The 21936-nt window shown below is 36.6% G+C and overlaps 1 protein-coding gene across 3 annotated transcripts in view; it reads right to left on the bottom strand.

Annotated features, from left to right (window-relative positions):
• Positions 1-21936, bottom strand: part of FNBP1L (formin binding protein 1 like) — a 52170-nt gene that overhangs the window by 21218 nt on the left and 9016 nt on the right. For all 3 annotated transcript variants that reach the window (XM_054285780.1, XM_054285779.1, XM_054285778.1), the window contains exon 2: positions 6395-6510. In XM_054285780.1, coding sequence (XP_054141755.1) covers positions 6395-6510 — 116 coding nt within the window. The remainder of the gene's footprint in view (positions 1-6394; positions 6511-21936) is intronic.

Raw genomic sequence — 21936 nt, forward strand, 5'->3', positions numbered from 1 at the left:
GTCCTTCAGATAACACAAGGCTGAAATCTACAGTATTATCAAAGTTTTACACCACTCTGACCTAGAGCAATTTGCAAACATTTTAAAACTTCTACTGCAGTGAGCAGACACGAAATGCAGAGTTTGTTATTTAACATCCTATTGCCACATGCAGAAGGCAGCAGCAGACGAAGACAAGGCCAATGTACGATCACTGTGTCACACAGAGAGTGCACACCGTGCTGTGCCACCAGCACATAGCTCCATCCCTGATGGAAGCTCTGAGAACAGATTCAGGGCAAAGATTTTAACCACACTATTTCCAAATCTTTAATAAGGACATGCCCAGATAAGGAGAGGCAACATGTCTTTTCTGAAAAGAGATTTTACACTTTGTCCTCCCATCAGCATTCCCAATACCCAGATTTTAGAAACCAAGCAAATCTCTAGAATCCACAGGACCAGAACTTAGCACAGTATCACAGTCCAATTTTTGAAAACATTGATACGAAATGACCAGCTTATCATAGAACGCAGGAAAAAAAGGAATGGAGGAGTTAAGAGAAGATTCTAGGAGAAAAAAATCTGGCATGCATGTTGCGTATTTCATCTCTCTCTCTCTGTAACTTCAGTTGTTACTAATTACGAACTACCTTACCATTAAAACAAAGGTGCTAATTCTACTTTCATCTAAAATAACCTTGTACAATTTCTCAAATCCATTTATCTGGAAGTCTTCTCTATGGTACAAAAGCCCACATAGTGAGATTATGTACAGTCACAGAGGATACACCAGAATATGAGCAGGCAGTTGGTGCAGAAATAGTAAACTTGGATCTTTTGCCTGTTTCTATACCCCCTGAGATTACAACCAAAAAAAATCTGACTGTTATAAGAAAGGTCATTTTTATATCAATATGTACTAAGAAAGAGAATAAGCACTGACTTTTTCATAAAAAATTACCTACACGTTTTACAGTAACCTGCTTATTGAAGTTCACGTAAGAATTTCTTCTCTCTATCCCCAGAACCCACTGCCTATTGTAGCATTCTACTTGGGAGGGATTAAATGTAGACATTTTTAGGAAAATGCATAAACAAAATAGGGGAAAAAATATTCACTAAGTAACATTCCTGTGTTCCATTTTCCCTTACATTTCTGCTTTGTTCCTCAGCACTTATTAATGAATAGGAAATTCCTAAAATTCATGTTATTTTTATTCAGAAGGTGAAATGCATAACACACATACAATGTTGTAGCTAAGCAACCATGCATGAGCCTTTTCAAGGGAAGATTTTCAGAGTTGTTAAAAATGAGAAAAGAAATTACTTACTAAAGCCACACATTTAAAAACAGCAGGAGAGAAGGGTCATAAATACAGATTATTTACTACTGTGCTAATTTTTGTTCTGGTTTCATTCTTTAATGCAATTGTTTACTATTTCTAGAAAGACATAAATATTATATAATCCCTTCTCCAAATAACTGCCAGATTCATTAGTGAATCCCATCTACCTTTGGATCAAAGGAACACACAGGTTTGAGACACTGATCAGGATTTAACAGCACAAGGTACAGTAATCAATGGCAATAAATATAAAATGACAAGCAAATGCAGGTTTTAAAGGTCAAAGAAAAAGACAGTGTTCATGTGAATAATTATGCACAGATAGCTTTTCCAATAAGTGAATACCAACCCCTAATCAAACAGAGATATTAAATCTGAATTGTTGAAAAGCACAGGTTGACAAGCAGCCAGTATGAGCACAGATTTGAAGAGTGAAGCATTCTTTCAAAGAGGAGCCAGCTGACACTTATAAGGGAGGATAACATCCTCTGACATTTCAGTCTAAATCCATGCCTAATTGTCAGAATTCAGATATGGGTCTGGACTAGTTTATAAGAAAATTGTACAAGTAATTGCTGATCATCAGAACAGAAACAAATGTATAAGATTAATGCCTCTGCTTCCTATGAAAAGTGCAGCTGATGACACTCTAATCCTCTTTGGTAGTAAAGTTTTGATGGCTTCTATCACACTCTGTCTTACAGCCAGCCATTTGGAGGCAGATTTTATACAGGAATAACCACATCCCATTGTGCTGCTCCTGTAATTTTACTAACCTCACTTCTTGGTATAAATTGGTCTCAGGTCAACACCAGTGAGACAGGAACCTGATTTTTAAGAGAAGTACCACCTCAACCATCTAGGCAGAAGTTTCAAAAAGCACTTCAGCTGATAAAAATGACTTACAGTCAGGTACATAGAACATCACACAAAATTTTACAGATGTGTTAAAAATTGTGTTTATCAACAAAAACTAAGTTTTCTTCAGTCAATTAATATAGCAGATAAAGAACAGAAGCAGCAGCATCAACACAGCACAACTTCTATGAAGGTGGCAGCTCAGGTACTGTCGTATCTGCTCATACTGAATCACTACAGCCCCTATATCATATTACCAATGAGCCTGGTCACAAATTTTTTTCTTATATAAGTAGCTAAAATTGCAGTAAGTACTTAAAAGCATTTCCTATCTCTGTTTAATAGTTTCAATACAATTCTGATGCCTTCAATGACAGCACATCAGTATTATGGACTGGGTGAAAACAATAACAGTTAACTGTGCTTAGTAACATCTCATCAGAAACACTGGAGCAATCAACCTTAAAAAAGCGTAACCTAGATTTCAAGTTTACAAAGCTGAATATCCTTAGAATCATTAAGAAATCACATGTTTAAGTTTACAGCAACAGGACTATAAAAAAAACCTGCCACAACCATATTTGAATAGTAATGAGCAGTGTAAAATCTCAGCTCCAATCAAAGGAAGAGTGTTTTGAGAAATGATCACATGTGGTGATAATCTGTGTACCCAGCTTTACAGTTGAGCTTACGCCCATTTTCAAAAATCTTTCCAAGATTATGCATATAAAAATGTTGAAGCTGTCTCAGTTTGACTAGACATATGCATATATTCATAATGTATTTATACAAATATCACTTGAACACAACAGTATGCAGAAGGAACATGAAAAATAGATTTGATCAGAGTAACCAAATCCAGAAACCACAATGCACAATTTTATTGGGCAACAAATGGCTTAGGAGCAATCATAGCTATTTGCTTTAAACCAACAATAGAGAAGCTGACCATATTCAGAAATTTTATTCCATAGCAGTCTCATCTCCAGCAGCAGGTATAACTTGTATTACTGCCTAACACCACAGAAAGTGGAACTCCTCTGTCTGCTCAAGTGTCATAATGCTTTAGACAGGCTGAAAAGGGAGTGAACCTCCAGAATTATTTTGTGTGCAATGATATGGAACAAAACTGACCTTCGCATTGCCCCTTTTAGGAAACAATGCTGGTCAAAAACAACATCTGAGAATTCAATTTAAATATTCAGCCTAGAGCCCAGTAGTTTAGCATATACTAAATCTCATTTTTTTCCAATTACAAAATAAAAACTAATTAAACAGTCATATCATTAAAATGCAATGTGTTAATGTATCCTGCAATATCTTTGTCCTGATTCACATCCCTGTAACTCAGTAATAGCCTCTAAAAACCTTTGCAAACCTTGTGGTAACACAATACATTAGTTGAGACCTAACCACATAAAAGTTTAGATTTTCCTTTAAGTTAGCTCAAACAAAATCAAATAACACATCCTTTTTTGTTTCAGAACACATTATGTGGCAGGCAAAGACAAGACAAACTGTCTAGGGTGTTTTTTTCCCCCCATAGACAATTGAGGATTCCCCAATTTTTTTGTAATTTTTTCAGTATCAAAGAAGAATAGCAAAGAATTAAACCTAAAACCAGCATTTGGAAAAGTTATCACTTCTGGACTTACTTGGCAACCATGAGATGCAACACCTGCATACAGTAAGAATATATGAGGAGCTCAAACAGCCCCTCATATCCTGTACATGCATCACCTGCCCTCTCCTAGAAAACATGGAAGGGCTGTTGCACCTGGGAAAGGCTCATCACTAAGCTGTGACAGTATAAAGAAAAACAAAGGTTTCAAAATGCAAGGGTATACACAAAGTGAATGTGAATTTCTGCCAGGAGACCGACGCTAGTAAGTGAAGCCTGTTATGGAAAGTTCACTCAAGCTTTCATCCTTGAAGTCTATGAGAACAAGATCCATCAGTGATCTCAACAGGATGTTCATGGTCCACACTGAAACCAAGACAGTAAAAAAATACCACCACACATCACTAGCTGTATCTCCTGACTAAACCTGGCTTTCCTTGGTCTCCCAACCCAGTACTGAGAGCTGCAGAAGTACCAAGAGGTGACCACTTCCTGTACTGTTTATACTCTACTAACCAAGAGCAGTATTAATCTTAGGTACAAAGTTCAATATTAAAAGAGTCTCAAACACTTTTTCAGATTGTTTTCCATTACAAAGGGAAGAAACAGTGATATACTAGAAATTCTATTAGGGATATTAATATCTATCTCAGAGGCCATATGCTGCCAATATTAAAATTACCAGAACCACAGTCCAACCCACAAAACCTTCTCTCTCAAAACTTCCCAGGACCAAGATGCAGGCTGGCTAACTCTTCTGAAGGTGACAATTTTGCTTGATCTCAATTCCCCCCTGGGCCTCACAACTATGTCACATAATTAAAAATAGTGCATGTCCTCAGGAGCAATGATGGCTGAAATCAAGGTGTTACCATGAGACAGTTCATTACTAAAGAGTCAAGTCTCCCCCAAAGAATATATATGCAAGAGTATCAAAGAGTAACTCATGAACTGGTCTACTGGCAGAAAATCAGTCACCCTGTGGTGTGTGTGCTGAACAGCCCCTGGTGGGAAGCAGGCAGGAAGTGCACGTGCACTGTGTAATGTGTGTGCAGCAAGACCTGTGCTTCCTAGAGCTGTCATACTTACTGCACAGGGACAGCCACTCCAGCCATCTGACAGAACGGGTACTCGACAAAACTCTTTCATTTTTGAAAGACACTTCGAGAAAAATCAATAGTTTTACCCAGAGTAAAACGCTCAACAGAGAAAATTTCCTATTTTTAGTCAAATCCTGAAGTAATAATGGGCTGTCTCATCTTGCTAGCTGTGGAATGAACCTTTAAATACAATTAAGCAAAATGGCATTTGTTAATACTATTTAAGGAAAAGATCTTGACAGAGATCTGTGGAAACAAAATATATCTCTATTTTTTAACAGACAACTGAAAACAAATTAAAACAGGGCTGCCAACTGTGCTGTGCATGCTTCCAACCTTCCTTTACCTCCTCAAGTTCTTCTATACCAGCTTTGGAAAAGTGGTACTTATTTTCTTCCTTCCAAGAAAAAAATTCCTTCAGTAAAACAATGGATTATTATGTTAGGTGAATATATACAACTGGATGAAAAGAAACTGATAAAGAAATCAAAAAGGAAATGAGCAGCCCAGATACAGAACATCCATGTCCTCAGCTGGGAACCTCATTACTGTATTAATGAGGAAGGATTTCTCAGCTCTCTATCTAGTGACAATCTGGTTTGCAAATGATGGAAGAAACCACAGGAGAGAAGCTGCTATCAGTTTCAGTCTGACAAGGGTAGGCTTGCAGCTTCAGTTGAATACCCAAAGGAATTCAGGACAATAAAGATGAGGTGAAGGCAAAGATGGCAGTGAAGGCCAAGTTCACAAGATTGTCTTACTATCAATTTTATTCTTCAAGCACTGTGTGCACTGTTGGTAAAAATTAACCTACTTTATGAAGAAGAAATAACGTTATTCTGAAGCAGCCATTTCATGGCTGCTACTCTCCTTGCATGATCCCTGAAGGGAAATTCCTATTGGACCTAAAAGATGTTTCACTTGGCAGCTACAGAACAGAGCTAAGACAAAGGGTGGCTGGGTTACAGTCTCACCCAAAGGCACAAGACCTGCTATGGAAAGGACAGGAAGGTCTTGTTGTTTTCTCAAGTTCAATTCAATTATTTCCATCAGATTTCTTAACACAATGTAGTGTTGCTCTTGCCAATTCAACATGAGAAATTAATTAGCAGCAGAGGCACACACACACTCTCTCAAGTGTAGATACAGATAATGCACTTTACAGCAAACATGCTGATAGTCAGTGCAAAAAATCACTATGGTTTTCCTTGTTTTGAATCTTTAATTTTAAACCTTAAACCTTTTTCGTTCAAAGATCTGAAGGGTGAGTGGGAGAGAAGAGTGAGAGAGAAGGCAAAAACAAGCAAGCAAGTGCACACCCAAAGATAATTTTGTTTTGGACTGGTCTGCTGTGAAAAAGCTAGTGATCTAATTCACTCTGTAAATGAAAAACAGTCATTAATCATGACATTTCATACTTGCCCACCAAGTGATACAGTGATTTTAAGTAACTTTTAAGATCCACTTGCAAAGAAAGAAAACCTTACCTCAGTTGTTTTGCATAGTTTTGCTCAATTTCTATCCTTTCTTTTACAAATTTTGCGTATTTCTCCAAGAAGTCAATGCCCCACTGTGTATGCTTGTCCAAGTTATCAAACTGATCCTTTAAAAACAAAAGGAAACAAAATTACCCAGAATTAGCTAAGAATCACAGCAGCACCAGATTTACACATCATTTATTAGTAAACTGTGCTCTGAGGGAATGCTTGCTACTGGGGTAGAAGTCATTCAAGTTATAAATCAGTCAAATGTGTGTATACATATCAGCCATGTATACCAGAACAGTAGGTTTCATGTGCAGGAACAGATCTACCTCTTTCTATAAAAACAGCTCTAAATACTTGCAGGTTAAGCTGTAAGGAGCCTTTCATCACTTTCACAATGCAAATCTTTCTTTCTTTCTTCTCAAAACCCTTTATTTCAAAAGTGCATCTTTTCCACCACGATAACAGACCCAACCAAAGATCTCTATTAGAGAAATAAGAGACAGCTCACGGAAGAGATGTCTGGTAGCTTTGAAACACAGTAAATTATAATTTCATTGGATACAAAAAATTACTTTCACTCTTAGGATTACCCACTGAAATAAAAACAACATAAATTTTAGCAGCATGATTAAATTTGGGGGTAGTCTGCATATCAAAAACATTTACTAAATCAAAACTATATACACAGCTCATGATCAGCTCTAACAGGAGATTCCAAAGAAAGTAAACCTGTCCTTAAGTAATTAAGAAAGTTATAGCAAACTAAAGGCACAAAACAGAAAGGAGAAACAATAAAAAATAAACAACATTTCTGAAAAAGAAAAACTTGGGGAATTTTTAATACATTAAACCATCTTCAAAACCAATCTTTCACTGCACTCTGTACTGATCAACAGGTGGAGGATACACTAATTAGGACAAGCTGAAAAGTCAAAAAGCAAGTGGAAATATAGGGGATAAGAATTAAAGAATTAGGCAGGAGAAAACAAAGGTATAAAATACCACCTAGCAAATATTTGCATTTTATGTTACAATAATCCACCACAGTGAGAAAATCAAGGATTTTCAGCTTTCAATAGCATTTAAAATTAGCAGTTATTTAATAATCCAAAAAGGCAAGTAACTGAAACATCAAAGTTTGCATCTTGTAGGCTGAATCCAAATACACTTCACAGTAAACTTAAAAAAAAATCAAAAAAAGAAAAAAGCTAAGGCAGTAATTAAGTTCAAAGTTTAATTAACTTGCAAAAAAAAAGCTCTGAAGGCTGTTTATCAGAGGCTATCTCTTGCAGATTCAGTGGCTTGCCTGAACCAAATGAATGATGTAGACTTCTAGCACTACCCACTTAAGTTCAATTTCAATGAGCAGGATGATCTACAGCTAAATCAAAAAATGTCTAAAATGCTGTAAGACTCAGGGAACACATATTCACTTAAAGAGATACCAGGTGAACACAGCTATATAACCAACAAAAATAAATGTAACATTACAAGATTAAGGTTGCTCTCCAATGCTGCCGTGCAGGCGCCAGCATCCTACACCCCGGACTCTCAGCCACAGCCATTAGTGCCTTGAACACTTCAGTCCAATGGCATGCAAGTACTGCCACCAAACATCCATCCTGCTCTACCAGCCTCTGCACCACTCTCTCCACCAAAATCACAACCACTTTCCCTCATGTTTCACCACAGAACCGCAGAAACAGCCAAGAGATGTGAGAGGGACTGAAGATGAGATTTTCATGTATTTGGGAAACCATGGCCCGTATCTCACATTATTCTGATGTGTGCACTTTGCACCAAGTGGACGTTTCCACTCTAAACAGCTTATGTCAAATAAAGTGACATTTCTGCTACTGCTTTTAGAGAAGCTGCACATGCATGGTTTGAGTGTGGGAATAGGCAGACAGAGACCAGGCTGTGGCATCAAACCACGTTTGCAAATACGCGTAAAAATCCGTCAATCTCAAGCAGCCTTTCTTTTTTACACTTCATTTGTGTAATTACTCTTACAAAATTAACCTAGCATCCAAAAGTAGTTTGTAAAAGATGCTTCTGGCATGAAGTCAATACCTAATACCATTAAAAAGAACTGACTTCCTTCAGCACACAGCAGAACAAAGCCTTTGCTGTCCTACTTAAGCTCTTTAGACCACAAAGCTCTCATTTGCTGCTAAGGTTTCATTAGCATTAGGGAACACCACATTACTTATGTTTCCAAACATGCAACCAGAGACAGTGGCTTTCCAAATATTCTGTTGAAACAAAAAAAGACTCCACTGCTCAAACTTCCTTCAAGGTCTGCTGTTAATATGAAAATTACATTTGACAAGCTATCATGCTTTACTACAAGGATTTCACCACTGATCATACAACAAAACCTCTTTTTTCCCCTCATTTCCTCTTCTTCATGTGATTCTAGAAACAGTATGTTCTATGCAAAGACAGCTTTGTTGGATTATCCCACAAGCTTCACAATTTTTCAAATTCTCTATAAACAATAAACCTTTGAATTAAAGTCTGTGGCCATAAGAATCACCTTACATTGCTCTGTAAAGCCACTGAGATAAATGAGCAAAAGCTAAAGGCAACATCAGAGATTAAGCAAAAAGGCCTGGCCTTTTCAGAAAGGCTTCCAGAGAGGAGTCACAAATTCACTTATTTACTTTCAATCTCTCTCCAGAAGCTCACATTTGAGCTCTGGGCCTCAATAAAGCAAAAAGCTTCCTTTTTGAACAGAAACAGCAAATCTTCCAGACTGCTACAAAGGAAATCAAACTAATGCACTGAGATACAAGTGATGTCTACAATGGAAAAAAAAAGATCAAAAACCAGGCAATGCTGTACAAATAAGAAAATAGACCAAACAGTTTCAAGAAAATTTAGGTCTGTAATTTCAGAATAAATACATCAGTGTAGCAATTTGGCTACCTCCTTTATAAGAAATACGAAAACTGCATTAACTAGAGATCAGCAAAATGTTATTTAAAAAAAAATTCACGTCCTACAACATCTGGCTGTCTACACCTTGATAATGATGTTCTCAACAATATTTCCAAGCACATATATATTGCTGTTTGTCTAGTAACTGCCCACACCTCTTGCTAGCTGAGCAGAAAATTTTTGTAAAAAACTTTATTAAAACTGCAGCTGATTATTATTAAACTGATTAAGGTCAGTTAATGGATGGTGTCCCTACATAGAAACTGCCCACTCAAAAGTGGAATGTAGTCCAAAGCCTCTCCACTACAAACAAACAAATCTGACACTTGACAAGAAGTTTGTAGTAGGTCAAAACAGACTATTCCAAAACAAATGTCACCTACCCAAATTCTACTTCCAGAGTATTTACTGGAACCACACATGAATGTTATAAACACTCCAGGTTTGCAGCTCTAAGCTTATCACATGTTTGCAGCTACCAGCTGCTTTACAAAACTAGCAGCTGAAGCAACAAAGGCAAGAGTGAACCTGACTCAAACCTGCACCCAAGACAAAACAGACTCTCCTGGGTTAAACTCAAGGTTTGTTCTCCTCCTCTTATTGACACTTGTTTTTTCTCCAAACAAGCCTTAAGAACCAATAAAAAGAAAAACATGGGAGATCTCTTCAGAGGGATGAGCATGCTACAGCATAAATACTGCATGTTTAGTCTTCCCAAAGCTACCAGTCCAGACACTGACTAGTGTGGGAGTTTCAAATAAAAGGCATTCAACAAGATTGAGATTTTTACAGGGTTAATGAACTTTTCACAGGGTTTCATGAACTTCAAAAAGCAATTCTACTTGCATTTAAAGCTACGATTGTGGTATCATTCTGTAAAAAAATCCTTCTGTTTCACTAATTTATTCCTTTACAGTATGTAAACTAGCTAACTGCATTAACATTGAATTGCTTTCAAATTAGTCTCCCATTTCACTGACCTCCACACAATACAGCTGAAAGTTTTAAGAATCACATTAAACACTGAAGTACATTGACTTACAATTTCAGAAACCTATCTCAATTAATTACATCTGCAATATCTACTTAATAAAACATTTTATTTGAAATTAGGATACTTTGCATTAATTATTCTACCATCATTTTATTCTCTATTGACTCAACTGCTCATCATTGCTTCCATACTTTTATCTGACCACAATTTTAGTCTGCAGTTACCCAAGTGATCTTATTTGCACTTCTGAAACACTGGCTCAAGATGAGATTTTTTCCCAATTCTTTGTTCTCCAGGCAGCACAGCCAGTCTAAACTTCCAAGTCAGTGAGTGGGAGATTAAAAACTCAATTCTGTCTTTTGCTCTCTAAATTCTTAACCCTTATGCAGGTTGGTATAAGGTAATATGTACTATGACAGTGTTCAGAGCATGGAAAAGCAGCAACCAGGTCTTGGTTGAGGGAAAAAAAAAAATCAAAACATTTGGCATCAAAAAAGCCCCAGTGCATTTGTGGACATAAGTATTGTATTTTATTATCACCTTATGAAAAGTTATGACTTAACCACAAAACTACAAGTCCACAGAAAGCCAAGTGAAAAAATGTGGGTGATTAGATAACTTAATACCCATCTCAGCAGTTCTTGTTTACTCAATTTATGCCCATGAGGCTTTATCAAATGAACCTGAATTACGGATAAATTCAAATAATAGGTTAAATTCTGTATAATGTCTTTGTTTTTCTTCTGCAGTGCTGCTCATGCAGGCAAAAAAGACTGCTTCTTAACACTCAACTCTATTCAAGAAGTTAAATATTTTAAGTTACAAAGCATTATTAAGTGACTATTTAACATATTGAGATTTTATAAAACTCTTATGAAATGGCTGAATTATGAAACATTATGCTGCTTGAGTTTTATTTTTTTTATTTTTAGATAATTATCAAGGTCTTCAAATTATTCCCTGTTTTACTTCAAAAAATGAAACAAAACAAAATAAATATCTTGCAGTGTTTGTACAAAGAACTACCTGATGCGCTACATTAAAAGTTATGGGAATCATAATCATCAATGAATATATTAATGAGAACTGACCAGTATAATATAGTATACCTTTCCCTATTTGTCTTCAGGACAAGTTAATTAGAAAACTGTATTTTAATTAGAGCATGTCACACTAATCTACTTCTGACAATACATTTCAGTTTCTCTTTGTGGATACGTTTTCACTGTCTGTTTTGGGTTTCTACTTTTGTCTCTATCTTTATGCATTCCTGCTTCCTTTTCTATCTTTGGAGAATAGCTCTTTTATTTTACTGTATGAACTGATTATCATTCCTCTGTATTCCTGCCTGTTTGTTTTCATAATTATCAATTTGGTCTGGTCTTTCTTTTTTCCTTGCAACTGCAATGTGCCTCTTCTAACCAGGCAGACAAAAGCTGCTTCCAGCTAAACAGTACTTTATCTTTTCAAAACACCCTGTTAGCTTCACATCTGAAAACTAACAAAGAGCTGTTTCTATATCAAGAACAAAAAAGAAAGTGTTTTGCTTTTCTGCTTTCTATGAGTTCTGCACTGTAGCTCCAGACTAATCTGCAAATTGTACCTCATTCCCCCCTGAAAACAATCTAGGTATTACAGCTGAGAGAGGAAAAATGTGCTGTGAGCAAACTTAAACACTAAGTATTTTACACACTAAAAGATTAATATCAATTAGAAGGTTCAGGGTGGCAACATCAAAAGTCACAGTGACACTGGAAATAAAGCAGAGGCACTCAGATTAAGATGAGAAAAAGAGTTACACATTCATATACAAAAACAGTACTTCACATTTTAATTTCATATTAAAACAGAAGTTCACTATTGATTGTACAGGCATCTGTACAGGATTTTATGAAGAAAATCTGCTAGTCTTTTTGAGTCATGAAAAGAGGAATAATTCCTAAAAAGAATTTCAGAAAACAGTCTGTAGGTTGACCTTCAGGACATGAAGCTATTTTGCTTGCAAAACTTCAGACACTGGTATTAACAGTACACTATGTTATAGCTTGAAAATATTTAAAAGAGAAACTCTGCTAGAAATGCACAGTGCTTAATATGCAAAAGGAAAACAACAGTAACTTCAAAATCACTTTTAGCTGGACAAAAGACTACTTTGCCCTGATTAATAAAGAATTAATAAATTCATAGTAACAACACAGTATGAAAAATCTATTTGCCCGTTAAGCTTTAGTACATATTTTTGAAAAGCAGTATCACTGTCAACTTTAATTTTAAAAAGTCAATTTCTATGAAGAGAGAAACATTTGCATGATAAAGTGAGCAAAAAGCTCAAAAAAGTACTGAACCACTGGAGATGCAGCGACGCTGTAAGAGAATGCATACAGCAAGTCAGCTTTCTAAAGCAAAGCTAAAAAAGGAGAGCTGCAATTGAGGAAGAAAAAGACAAAGACTGTTGTTCTCCATAAAGATGTCCCCAGAGCAGCAGCAAAGGAACTGCTTTGGAAACTCCAGATGAAAGTCAGGTCTGGCAGGAGGGGATGTCTTGTCTGAGACCTACCAACTTCACAGGTGTGACACATTTAGTTTCCAGGAAAGAGCAGGAATCTGCCACAGACACAATATGTGTGCAAACATTTTAGACTGCTTTTGAAAAGAGCAGCCATAATTACAAAAGAATCAAGTTCTGCTTCTAGAGATTACCAGATCAGCTGAAAAACATTAAAGATTGCAGCTGTGCACCCCAGTTCACCCATGCCATCGAATGGATCAGAGCTGGACTAATCATTAGATTTTACCAGCAATTTCCCTACCAGTAGAGCAAACTGATTGAAAAATTTCCCAGCTGGGACAAGGAACAGCACTGTTAAAAGAAGGGAGGAAAGGAACACGCTGCCACAGAGGGTATCTCAACGACCACTCCTATTTGCCCTGTTAATGAATAATCTCCAGAATTCTTCAGATTCTTAACAGATGGTCACATTCATAAGGACTAGAACAGCAGATCTGCCTCACTGCACCATGATGCAAACTGAAGTACTTCTGTGCAGTACCTGCAGGTGTGCTCTCTTCCTCACTCAATGACCCCCTCCGTAGTCCCACAGCCTGCCACACACGGCAGGGAGGGCTATTCCCTAAACACACCACACCTTCCTCCCCAGAAAGTTCTGCCAACACAGTGTGTAATAGCCAGAACACACCTCCAGGCCTCCTTCCTCTCTGCTACCTATCATAGCCTGTTCACATTGTGCTTGTCAATGAACAGGCTCTCCCCTGTGGGTGTGTACCTTTACCTACAAGCTAGGAAGGAGCTAAGAACTGCGTCCCAAGCAGTCAGTAAGGACTCCCTTACCACCACCATTTGAGAAAATACAAACACACACACACTCATATGAAGTATCACTAGAATACAAGCATACATAAAATAGAGATCAGGAAATCCTTCTTTGTAAACTGGATCAGAACCCACTCACTTAGCTTTCAATCATCCCCTTAATTTCATTCACCTTTTAATTGGGAAGATCCTTTTTAAAAGAAACTTAGTCAGATTTTTTTCACATATGTTCTTAATAGAGATTGTTAGAATACTTGAGTTTCATCTGCATTTGAACCAAAGCTTAATTCTGAAACACGTTCTATTTTACGCTTAATTCCCACACTAACTTAAAACAGACCATATTCAAACATCTCTATACAAGACAATAGCAGATCACAAACCATGTATTTTTTAGCATTATTGGATTAAAATAGTTGCCGTCTTAACACAGGGGCAGTATTACACTTGCCTTGTATATACAAAGGATATAATTATGTCCATTCCCCTAAACACCACGAAATCTTATTTTCACCATAGCCAAGCCAGAAAACCGGCACTTCCTGAGTCTTCTGGGAATGGCTGAAGGCTGTTAATAAACAGGCTGAAGCATAAGTACATTTTAGTCCTAGTTATGTCACTTGAAATAGGAGACAGAAAGACTATGTTTAACCCTAAATGAAGTAAGTGCGATATCATGCATCACAGTGAAAAAATGCTACTACTGTTTGTACAATGCTTAGAGATGCTGTTGCTCATTATAAGAAATATCTGGAGAAAATCCCATCTTTCCAGTAACACTAGAATAACAGATTATAAAGTAGTAAGGCTATAAATCAATCAAGTAGTAGAATACTGAATTTGCTGTATGACCAACAGGCACGTGAGGCCTCATGTGAAGCAGAAGTTCTGCGCAAAACCAGCACATTTACTGCATGATTAATGGTAGCCTGCAGAAAGTCTGCAAGAACAAATTATTTGCCTTGGAAAACACCAATGCAAGACTTTTATCTTTCAAAACCCGTGTAAACAACCATTTAGTTCTTCAGTTACAAAATATTATTACATGACCTGACACTCTATGTACAAGGTTAATGTTTTAGTGTATGACTAAAGAACCCTTGATGAAACTACTGAAGCCTTTCAAAACTTTTAAATGCCTCTCCACCAACTACAGATACTTCCACAATATTATTAAAAATGCATCCATGGGAGACTGACTGAGCAAGCAACTCTGACACTCCCCAGTCCTTGCACATGTGACTGAATCTGTTTTTGCATTCTGGAGGATCTGTTTTTTCCAAACTTGTACAAACAAGAAAGGGATCTCACCCACTGACAACTTCTTCAGTGAAGGGTTAAATTCCTGCTCTGGCCAGTCTGGCACAGCATCAAACAAGCAGAGTCTGCACTGCTTTTTTCCTCTCCATACATTAAGGGAGTGAACAGTGCACTCAAGACAAGAAGGGAGTAGTCTGGATGTTACAAAGCGAGGCAACAGGGGAAAGACAGAAGGTTTGCACATGGAATATTACAGAGCACCGAGATGCCCTACATCACAAATTCAGAAAACAAGATCTGCATGTGCACACAAAACTCTGTACCAACTGTATTACAACATGCCCAGCTGCAATACCATGGGACCCACCTCACACTGCACCATTTAGTGAGTTTTACTGAACTGAAATGTGACATTCAAAATAACTTTGTTTGCATATTAGAGGCTATTCTATAGACTTTGCTACAGTTTAAAACTATTCCAGTGTCACAGCTCTGAACTCATCAAGAAGCCAAGATGCCTGATACAAATTTAAAACAAGGAAGTACTTTCTGCCAGATGGGGGAGGTGAAAAAGAAGCGAGAATGGCAACTTCCCTCTCGTCCAAATATCACTTCCCTGTATTTATCTGCTCAGCTATTAAGTAGACTGTAGGATATCATTTTCAACTGACTTAAAAGTTATAAACTATTTAACAAATATGATGGAGAAATCCCAGGCAGACAAGTGAATTTAGTGTGTTTCACTCTTAAAAGATGCATCTTTAGGCTTTGTCTCAATAGAATAGTGAGAAAGAACTGAACCTATGGGTTGAATCATATTGTTTATGATTCTGACAATTAGGGCAAATATGGTGTAAAAATATCTATAGAGAATCCAGACACTGTGTATCACCAGTAGAACTTCATTTTAACACAGAAAGCGAGGTATAGATCCATGGTATATTCCTGATAACTTTCCTCATATGTATTTAATGCAAGTGCACATTATTTAGAATCTTAAACTGTTGTCAACAGCTCCCTAAAAACACATTTCATGACACTATTTCTACACAGCAACTGGAATGAACAATGAACTCGTAAAATAAAACTTACAGCACAAGAATGTAACATATCCTGCTCTCAACTTTAAGTTCATTTCTCACAATAGTTGTAATTAAAATACCCAGTAAACCTACAAGAACTTGGTACAGGAGTAATATACAGTGATTCTTCTTGTAACATGAATCTTTTAGCTCCAAGCACAGAGACCCAGACAAAATTCCTCATTCAGCATAGCTCTGATAAACTGTCTCAGCTACTCTTTCCTCCTACATGCAGAAGCTATAGTGAATGCAGCTGGAATATGAGAAGGTATTTCCTAGTGTTAGTAACAGCTCCCATCAGACAAACTTCAGACAAAGGCATAAACCCTACATTTGTTGCTATTGATATTCAAAAGACAAAACTGTAACTTCATAGCTTGTAAACAAATATTTGCTCTTCTAAACCAGAGTAAGATACCTATACATAGATATTTTGATCAGCCCTTCAATTTTATTGAATTAAATCATTAGCCTTTTATGGTGTAGGAAGGGCTGCAAATACTCCCAGAGTTAATCACCAGGGACTGTTCTGTGCACACTCCCCACTAAAAGGGAGCAGACACTGCTCAGTACTTCAGAAGACCAGAGATCACGGGACCAGTTACGTAAATAGTTACAGAACTGGAAGGCTGTTGACTGATTTGCCATATGCTGTTTGTTTTGTCAACCCAATGAACAAGAAGATTTTTCTGTAACAAGTCCTACTGAAAAGTGAACTTCCCTTTCCAGTGTCACCTGTAAATACACTTCAGTGCTCAAGACTATAGTAGCCACATCTTCTTCCCTTCACAAATATCTTGCTAACAACAGTAAATACTTCTCAAACTTGATTACAAAACCAGATCCCTACACTTCAGAAGAAATTAACATGGCAGTAAATTAGAGCCTTCTCTACTCTTTGTAATATTATCTCAGACACAGATAAATACCCTGACAGAAAACAAACTAAACACACACACAAACCCCAAAAGCAACAAAACAACACCCAAATTCAAAAACCCAAAACAAAATGAAAACCACCACCACCCTCCATGTCCTTTATTTGCAATGGAATCTACTGTACTCATTGGTTTTGAGGCAAAATTCATAGTAACATTAGCATAACTGAATAAAGAATTTAAACTAAAATCAGATGTTATTACTGGCACCTCCAAAACACTGGAATTTTTCAAGATTTTGTGATTCATATAACACTAAAATGTAACACAATTGTGCTGTGTATCAGTTTCTCTCAGAGTTTTTAAGATATGAGCCTAGAAATACACAGCAAAGTCCCCCTATATTTCACCACAGCCTTTGGAATCCTAATCCGGATTGTAGGAATAACATTATTCATAAAACCTTTATTTCTTGTAGAAATGTACTTCCTCTGATAAATCAAATAGTACAAAAACACATACTGTTTCCCTTGGTTAACAAGGCATTTCTTCTTAAATTACAAAGAAAACAAGAGGAGTGATGTAATTTAACCATAAGTGCACTCCATTAAAAAAGTTACCATTTTAAAAAGGTAAAACAACCCTATTACAGCATATTTGAACACTGAAGTTGCATACACAAAAGCTGAGTACAAACGTCAGTGTTCTGAGAAGAAAATCCACACTTTTAAACCGTCATAGCTAGGCTCCTCATTCTTTAAAAACATGTACAAAGTCCAAACTCTTAACAGCTCATTTTTCATACTGTTTCTGTAATCCAGCATATTAAAAAGACAGCGAAGTCCATAAATATATTCTGCACCACTTCAGGAGCTCCATACTGAAAGTTAGCAAATTTATAGCATAATCAGCGTCCATACTTCTGAAGCAATTCAACACTCACATTCAGGACAGAAATAAACATGAACCACAGGGTCAGACTGGCAATAGTGACAGCAGACCACATCAATTTCTTGTTTGAGAGCCAATTTCTTTTTGAGAGTCAAATGAATAGTCAATGTAGAAATTAAAAGGTACTTCAGCAGCAGCAGTTATTTCCTTCATGACTAAACTGATACAAATAGAAGAGTATTCACACTAAAATCCAGTGGAAATCTGAACAATACAGATGAACAAGCACCAAATCTCAGTACTTTATCTGTGACTGGACCTCAAGGTTCAAAATTGGGCCCAGTATTTTCATTTATATTTATATTTATTTATCAATGAGCTGCATGAAGGGGCAGATGCCTCCTCAGCATATTCACTGCTGACACAAAGCTGGGAGGAGAGGCCAACACCAGGATAAATCTCTGTAAATAAGCAATGGGCTAGGAACTGTCAAAGAAACACTAAAGAAATTCTGGCAAACAGCCTCAAATATTGAATAACACGTGACATAATGAGAAAATCAAAACCCATTTCTTCCATGGTACATAAAACTGTTATATATTTTATTACATTGAGTATAAAACTGAAACCATCTAATTGCACATGGGAATTTCAACTTTATTTTTAACATTACTAGCTTGATTTAAAAAAACACTGAAAATTGATGTTTCATATCTGGGGAGCCTTAACATGTAATATCTTAGCAAAAACATTTAAAAATCAGTGATTAAAGCATGCCAACTTGTAATCAAAAAACCACCATGATTTTGTGGTAGAAAAAATTATAGCAAGTGCCTTTTCCCCAGGTATTTCTTTTTTTAGTTTTTATGTCATTACATATCATTGTGTAAAACCATCCATATCTTTTAGAAAGAAAATTAATGAAACTAAAATTAAATGTAACTAACTTGTAACAGCATTCTGAATTCAGTGCATCTTTAGCATATGTGGAAAATTAAAGACACTCACCAGTCAACTACTTTTTTTCTAAAGAGAATGATTTGGAAAGGAAACTATTTGATACTATTGTTCCCATCGGCCTCAAAGAAATACTAAATATTTAAAACATTTGAAAGATAATTTATCAAAATATATTTGACTAAATTTTGAGTGTTTTTCTTATGGTATCATGTACCATATCACAAAACAGTCACAAGGAGTATTCATTTCCCAGATGTCCTAAAATGCTTAAGAATATGCAAAATTATTATTCTTTTATGGGAGCAGAATGCACCATTTGCATTAAAAAAAATTTGCAAGGTTAATTGGGAAAACAGCATTTGTTTTCATATCATATACAACCAAGGATAACCAAAAAAAAGCAACATCCAAGCAACTGTCAGATTAACTAGGGAGATATGGGAGCATGATCCTCTTCCCACAAACGATCACAAGTCAGCAAAAAAAAAAAAAAAAATCAAACCTCTTTTCCAATGACATAATGAAGAAAAGCAGTCGGGGAAGCCACAAGTTTCAGGTTTGACTTACAGTCTGATTATGCCTGCATGATTAGAAGTTAAAATGCTAAGTACAAAGTACTGCAAATAGTCTATCAAGATCATAAGAAACACTTATATATAAGGTCTTAAAATTCACATTTCCCAGCATCAAGTATATATAAACTAATAGCAGTATTCCCACCTAATGTGTGCATAAAGGTCTGTAGAGGCTCCCCTTTCAGAATTAAAACTCAAGGTTGAAATTTGAGTTTGGAGCACTGATATGGTTACCTCATTATTGTAAAAAGCATGAATCCTGGCTGTTCAGCACAACCACCTTAAGACAATTACATGTTTTCTCAAAAATTGCAAGGGATTTTCTACAAATGATGCCAAAATGTATTCATTACACAGCCCACAATTACAGCCTTGAAGTATAAAGCAGACAGAACATGGAAAACCATTTCATCTTAGAATCACTAAGCTTAAATACCGCCAGTATCTCATACTTAAGACTATTTTAACTCCCTTAAGAAAATTATTTCAGGTCAACGATTGAGATTCCAGTGGAACTGAACGACAACCCTGCAGAACCAAAATAACTGGAAGTCACTGGGGGCTACGAGATCCAAGCAGGAAGGGCAGCTAGCACACACTGCCTAACCCCACGTTTGTTTGCACCTACTGCAGTTTAATACACAGAGCCAATCCCTGGTTTTACAAAACTCCTATTCCAATCCACTAAGTGGGTATTTCTTCCAGTAAAAACTTCTTGTTGCACTCAACTAGTCCTACCTCACTGCTTCTGTCTCAGAATGCAGAACATAAAGCTGAACTTGGGGAAATCCACTGGGATCTCTCAAGTGCCAGGCCAGCACAGGAAGAACTGCAACGCTGTACCTGGAAAGATGATTAATTATTCTCCCTACCACCAACACCAAAGTGAACACGTTTCTTAAAAGCCATTTTGGAAAGAAGTTACCCTTGTTCTTAAGAGAGGTCTTAATACTAACAGGGTCTCAAACTCGGGGAGATAATTTAAAAGATCTAGTTTATGTGATTGCGAAATGTCAGCAGAAATAACACAAAACACCTCACAGCTTTTACAAAACAAAGAAGCAATCAAGATAAACCAAAATAAATAACCCACAACCCTGTCTCCTCAATCTCAACCTAAACACTTAATCAGACCACCACACCTCTAGCTGCAGGAGTAAATATTTGAGTATCATGCAGAGCCAGGATACTTCACACAACTGCTCAGCTTGCCTCACACGGTGACATTTCTAGTTAAGTTTCATGGAACTGTACAGTCTACATTCCCCTCACATTACTACAATGTAGAAAAATCCTAAACATTTGGATTTTCCTGATAAGTTACTATGTATTTTCAAGAAATTAATTTTTCCTCTTTAAACATGTCATCTTCTTAGAAACGAAACCTAACCAGATATTCCAGTCTTTTTTAACATTTTATTACAACATGCTGGAGAACTTTTCAAGACAAGTTCATCCTTTTCTTGCCCTCCTCCAAACAAATTTGTAACACTTTGACCATATTGCACAGATCTTGAATGTCATCATTTGTTGTTTAGCCAATTTCCCAGATAATAAAAACCACATTTAATGAGATAAAGCTTTTCATTAATTATAAATAGTCTGAAAATATAATTTTCACCATTTGTAAATCCAAGTACATATCCTCATTCTTCTAACTCACAGTTCATAGTCAACTCATGAAAAAGATCCATTAATTAAAGAAAATAACATCAGTAATTGTTGCTGATTTAAATAATGCTGTGCATCAACTACAAGCTACTGGTAGAGCTAGTTTGCAAATATTCCCTTTCTCAAAAACAAAACAAGCCTTGGAAAATTTCCTGATAATACAGTATTTAGTCTCACACACATTAATGAGTTCCACTGATCCTGTGAGATCTTTGCTCATAAAGTGAACAAGCATCGGTAAAATTAAATATGTAAATAAGTACCTGCATTATTAGGGTCCAAATAAAGTAGGTATTAGGGGCATGAGGGAACCCGCATTTGACTCTCCAGAACAAAAATTGTTTCATCAGTCATCCATAGCCAATCTTCAAACAGTTTTCCACTTACTAATCACAAATTTGAAGTTGTTTTCAGGGAAAAACTAAGATAAAACATTTCCTTTAAAAGCATATCATGCACATCATATCTTTGCAGCTACTGTACTTTACTGGTTTATGCTTTTTACACTAAAGTCTCAAATTTTAACCTCTCTTTCACCTGATTATGACTTCTTTCCTGAATCTCAAATCTATGTCCATCCTAAAACTTGTGAACAATTTCCCCTTTTTTGTTTAAATCAGTCTCTTTCTAGCCATTCCAATATCAGCAATCTTTAGGCATTCTCTACCCATCTCATTTCTCAACCACACCACATCCTGTTCTCTGTACTGAGAGATTATCCTCTCACCCACATGTTTTTCACCCAGCCCTATCTGTGCATTATCTCTCTCCCATCACGCATTAGCTTCTTAACCTCACTTCCAAGGGCACTGCTGGCTGATCCCCGCTTATTACCTCATCATACCAAAGGATTATTGTTGCTTCACTTGAGACACCAACACTCCCTTGTACTTTTCAACAAGTATTTCCTGCATTCTCTCAGGTTGTTTGGGCACTCATCCCCTGCAAACATGACAA

The sequence above is a fragment of the Melozone crissalis genome, unplaced genomic scaffold (assembly GCF_028551555.1).
Source record: "Melozone crissalis strain CALT ecotype California unplaced genomic scaffold, PUWL_Pcris_2 ptg000045l_1, whole genome shotgun sequence".
Lineage (NCBI taxonomy): Eukaryota > Metazoa > Chordata > Aves > Passeriformes > Passerellidae > Melozone > Melozone crissalis.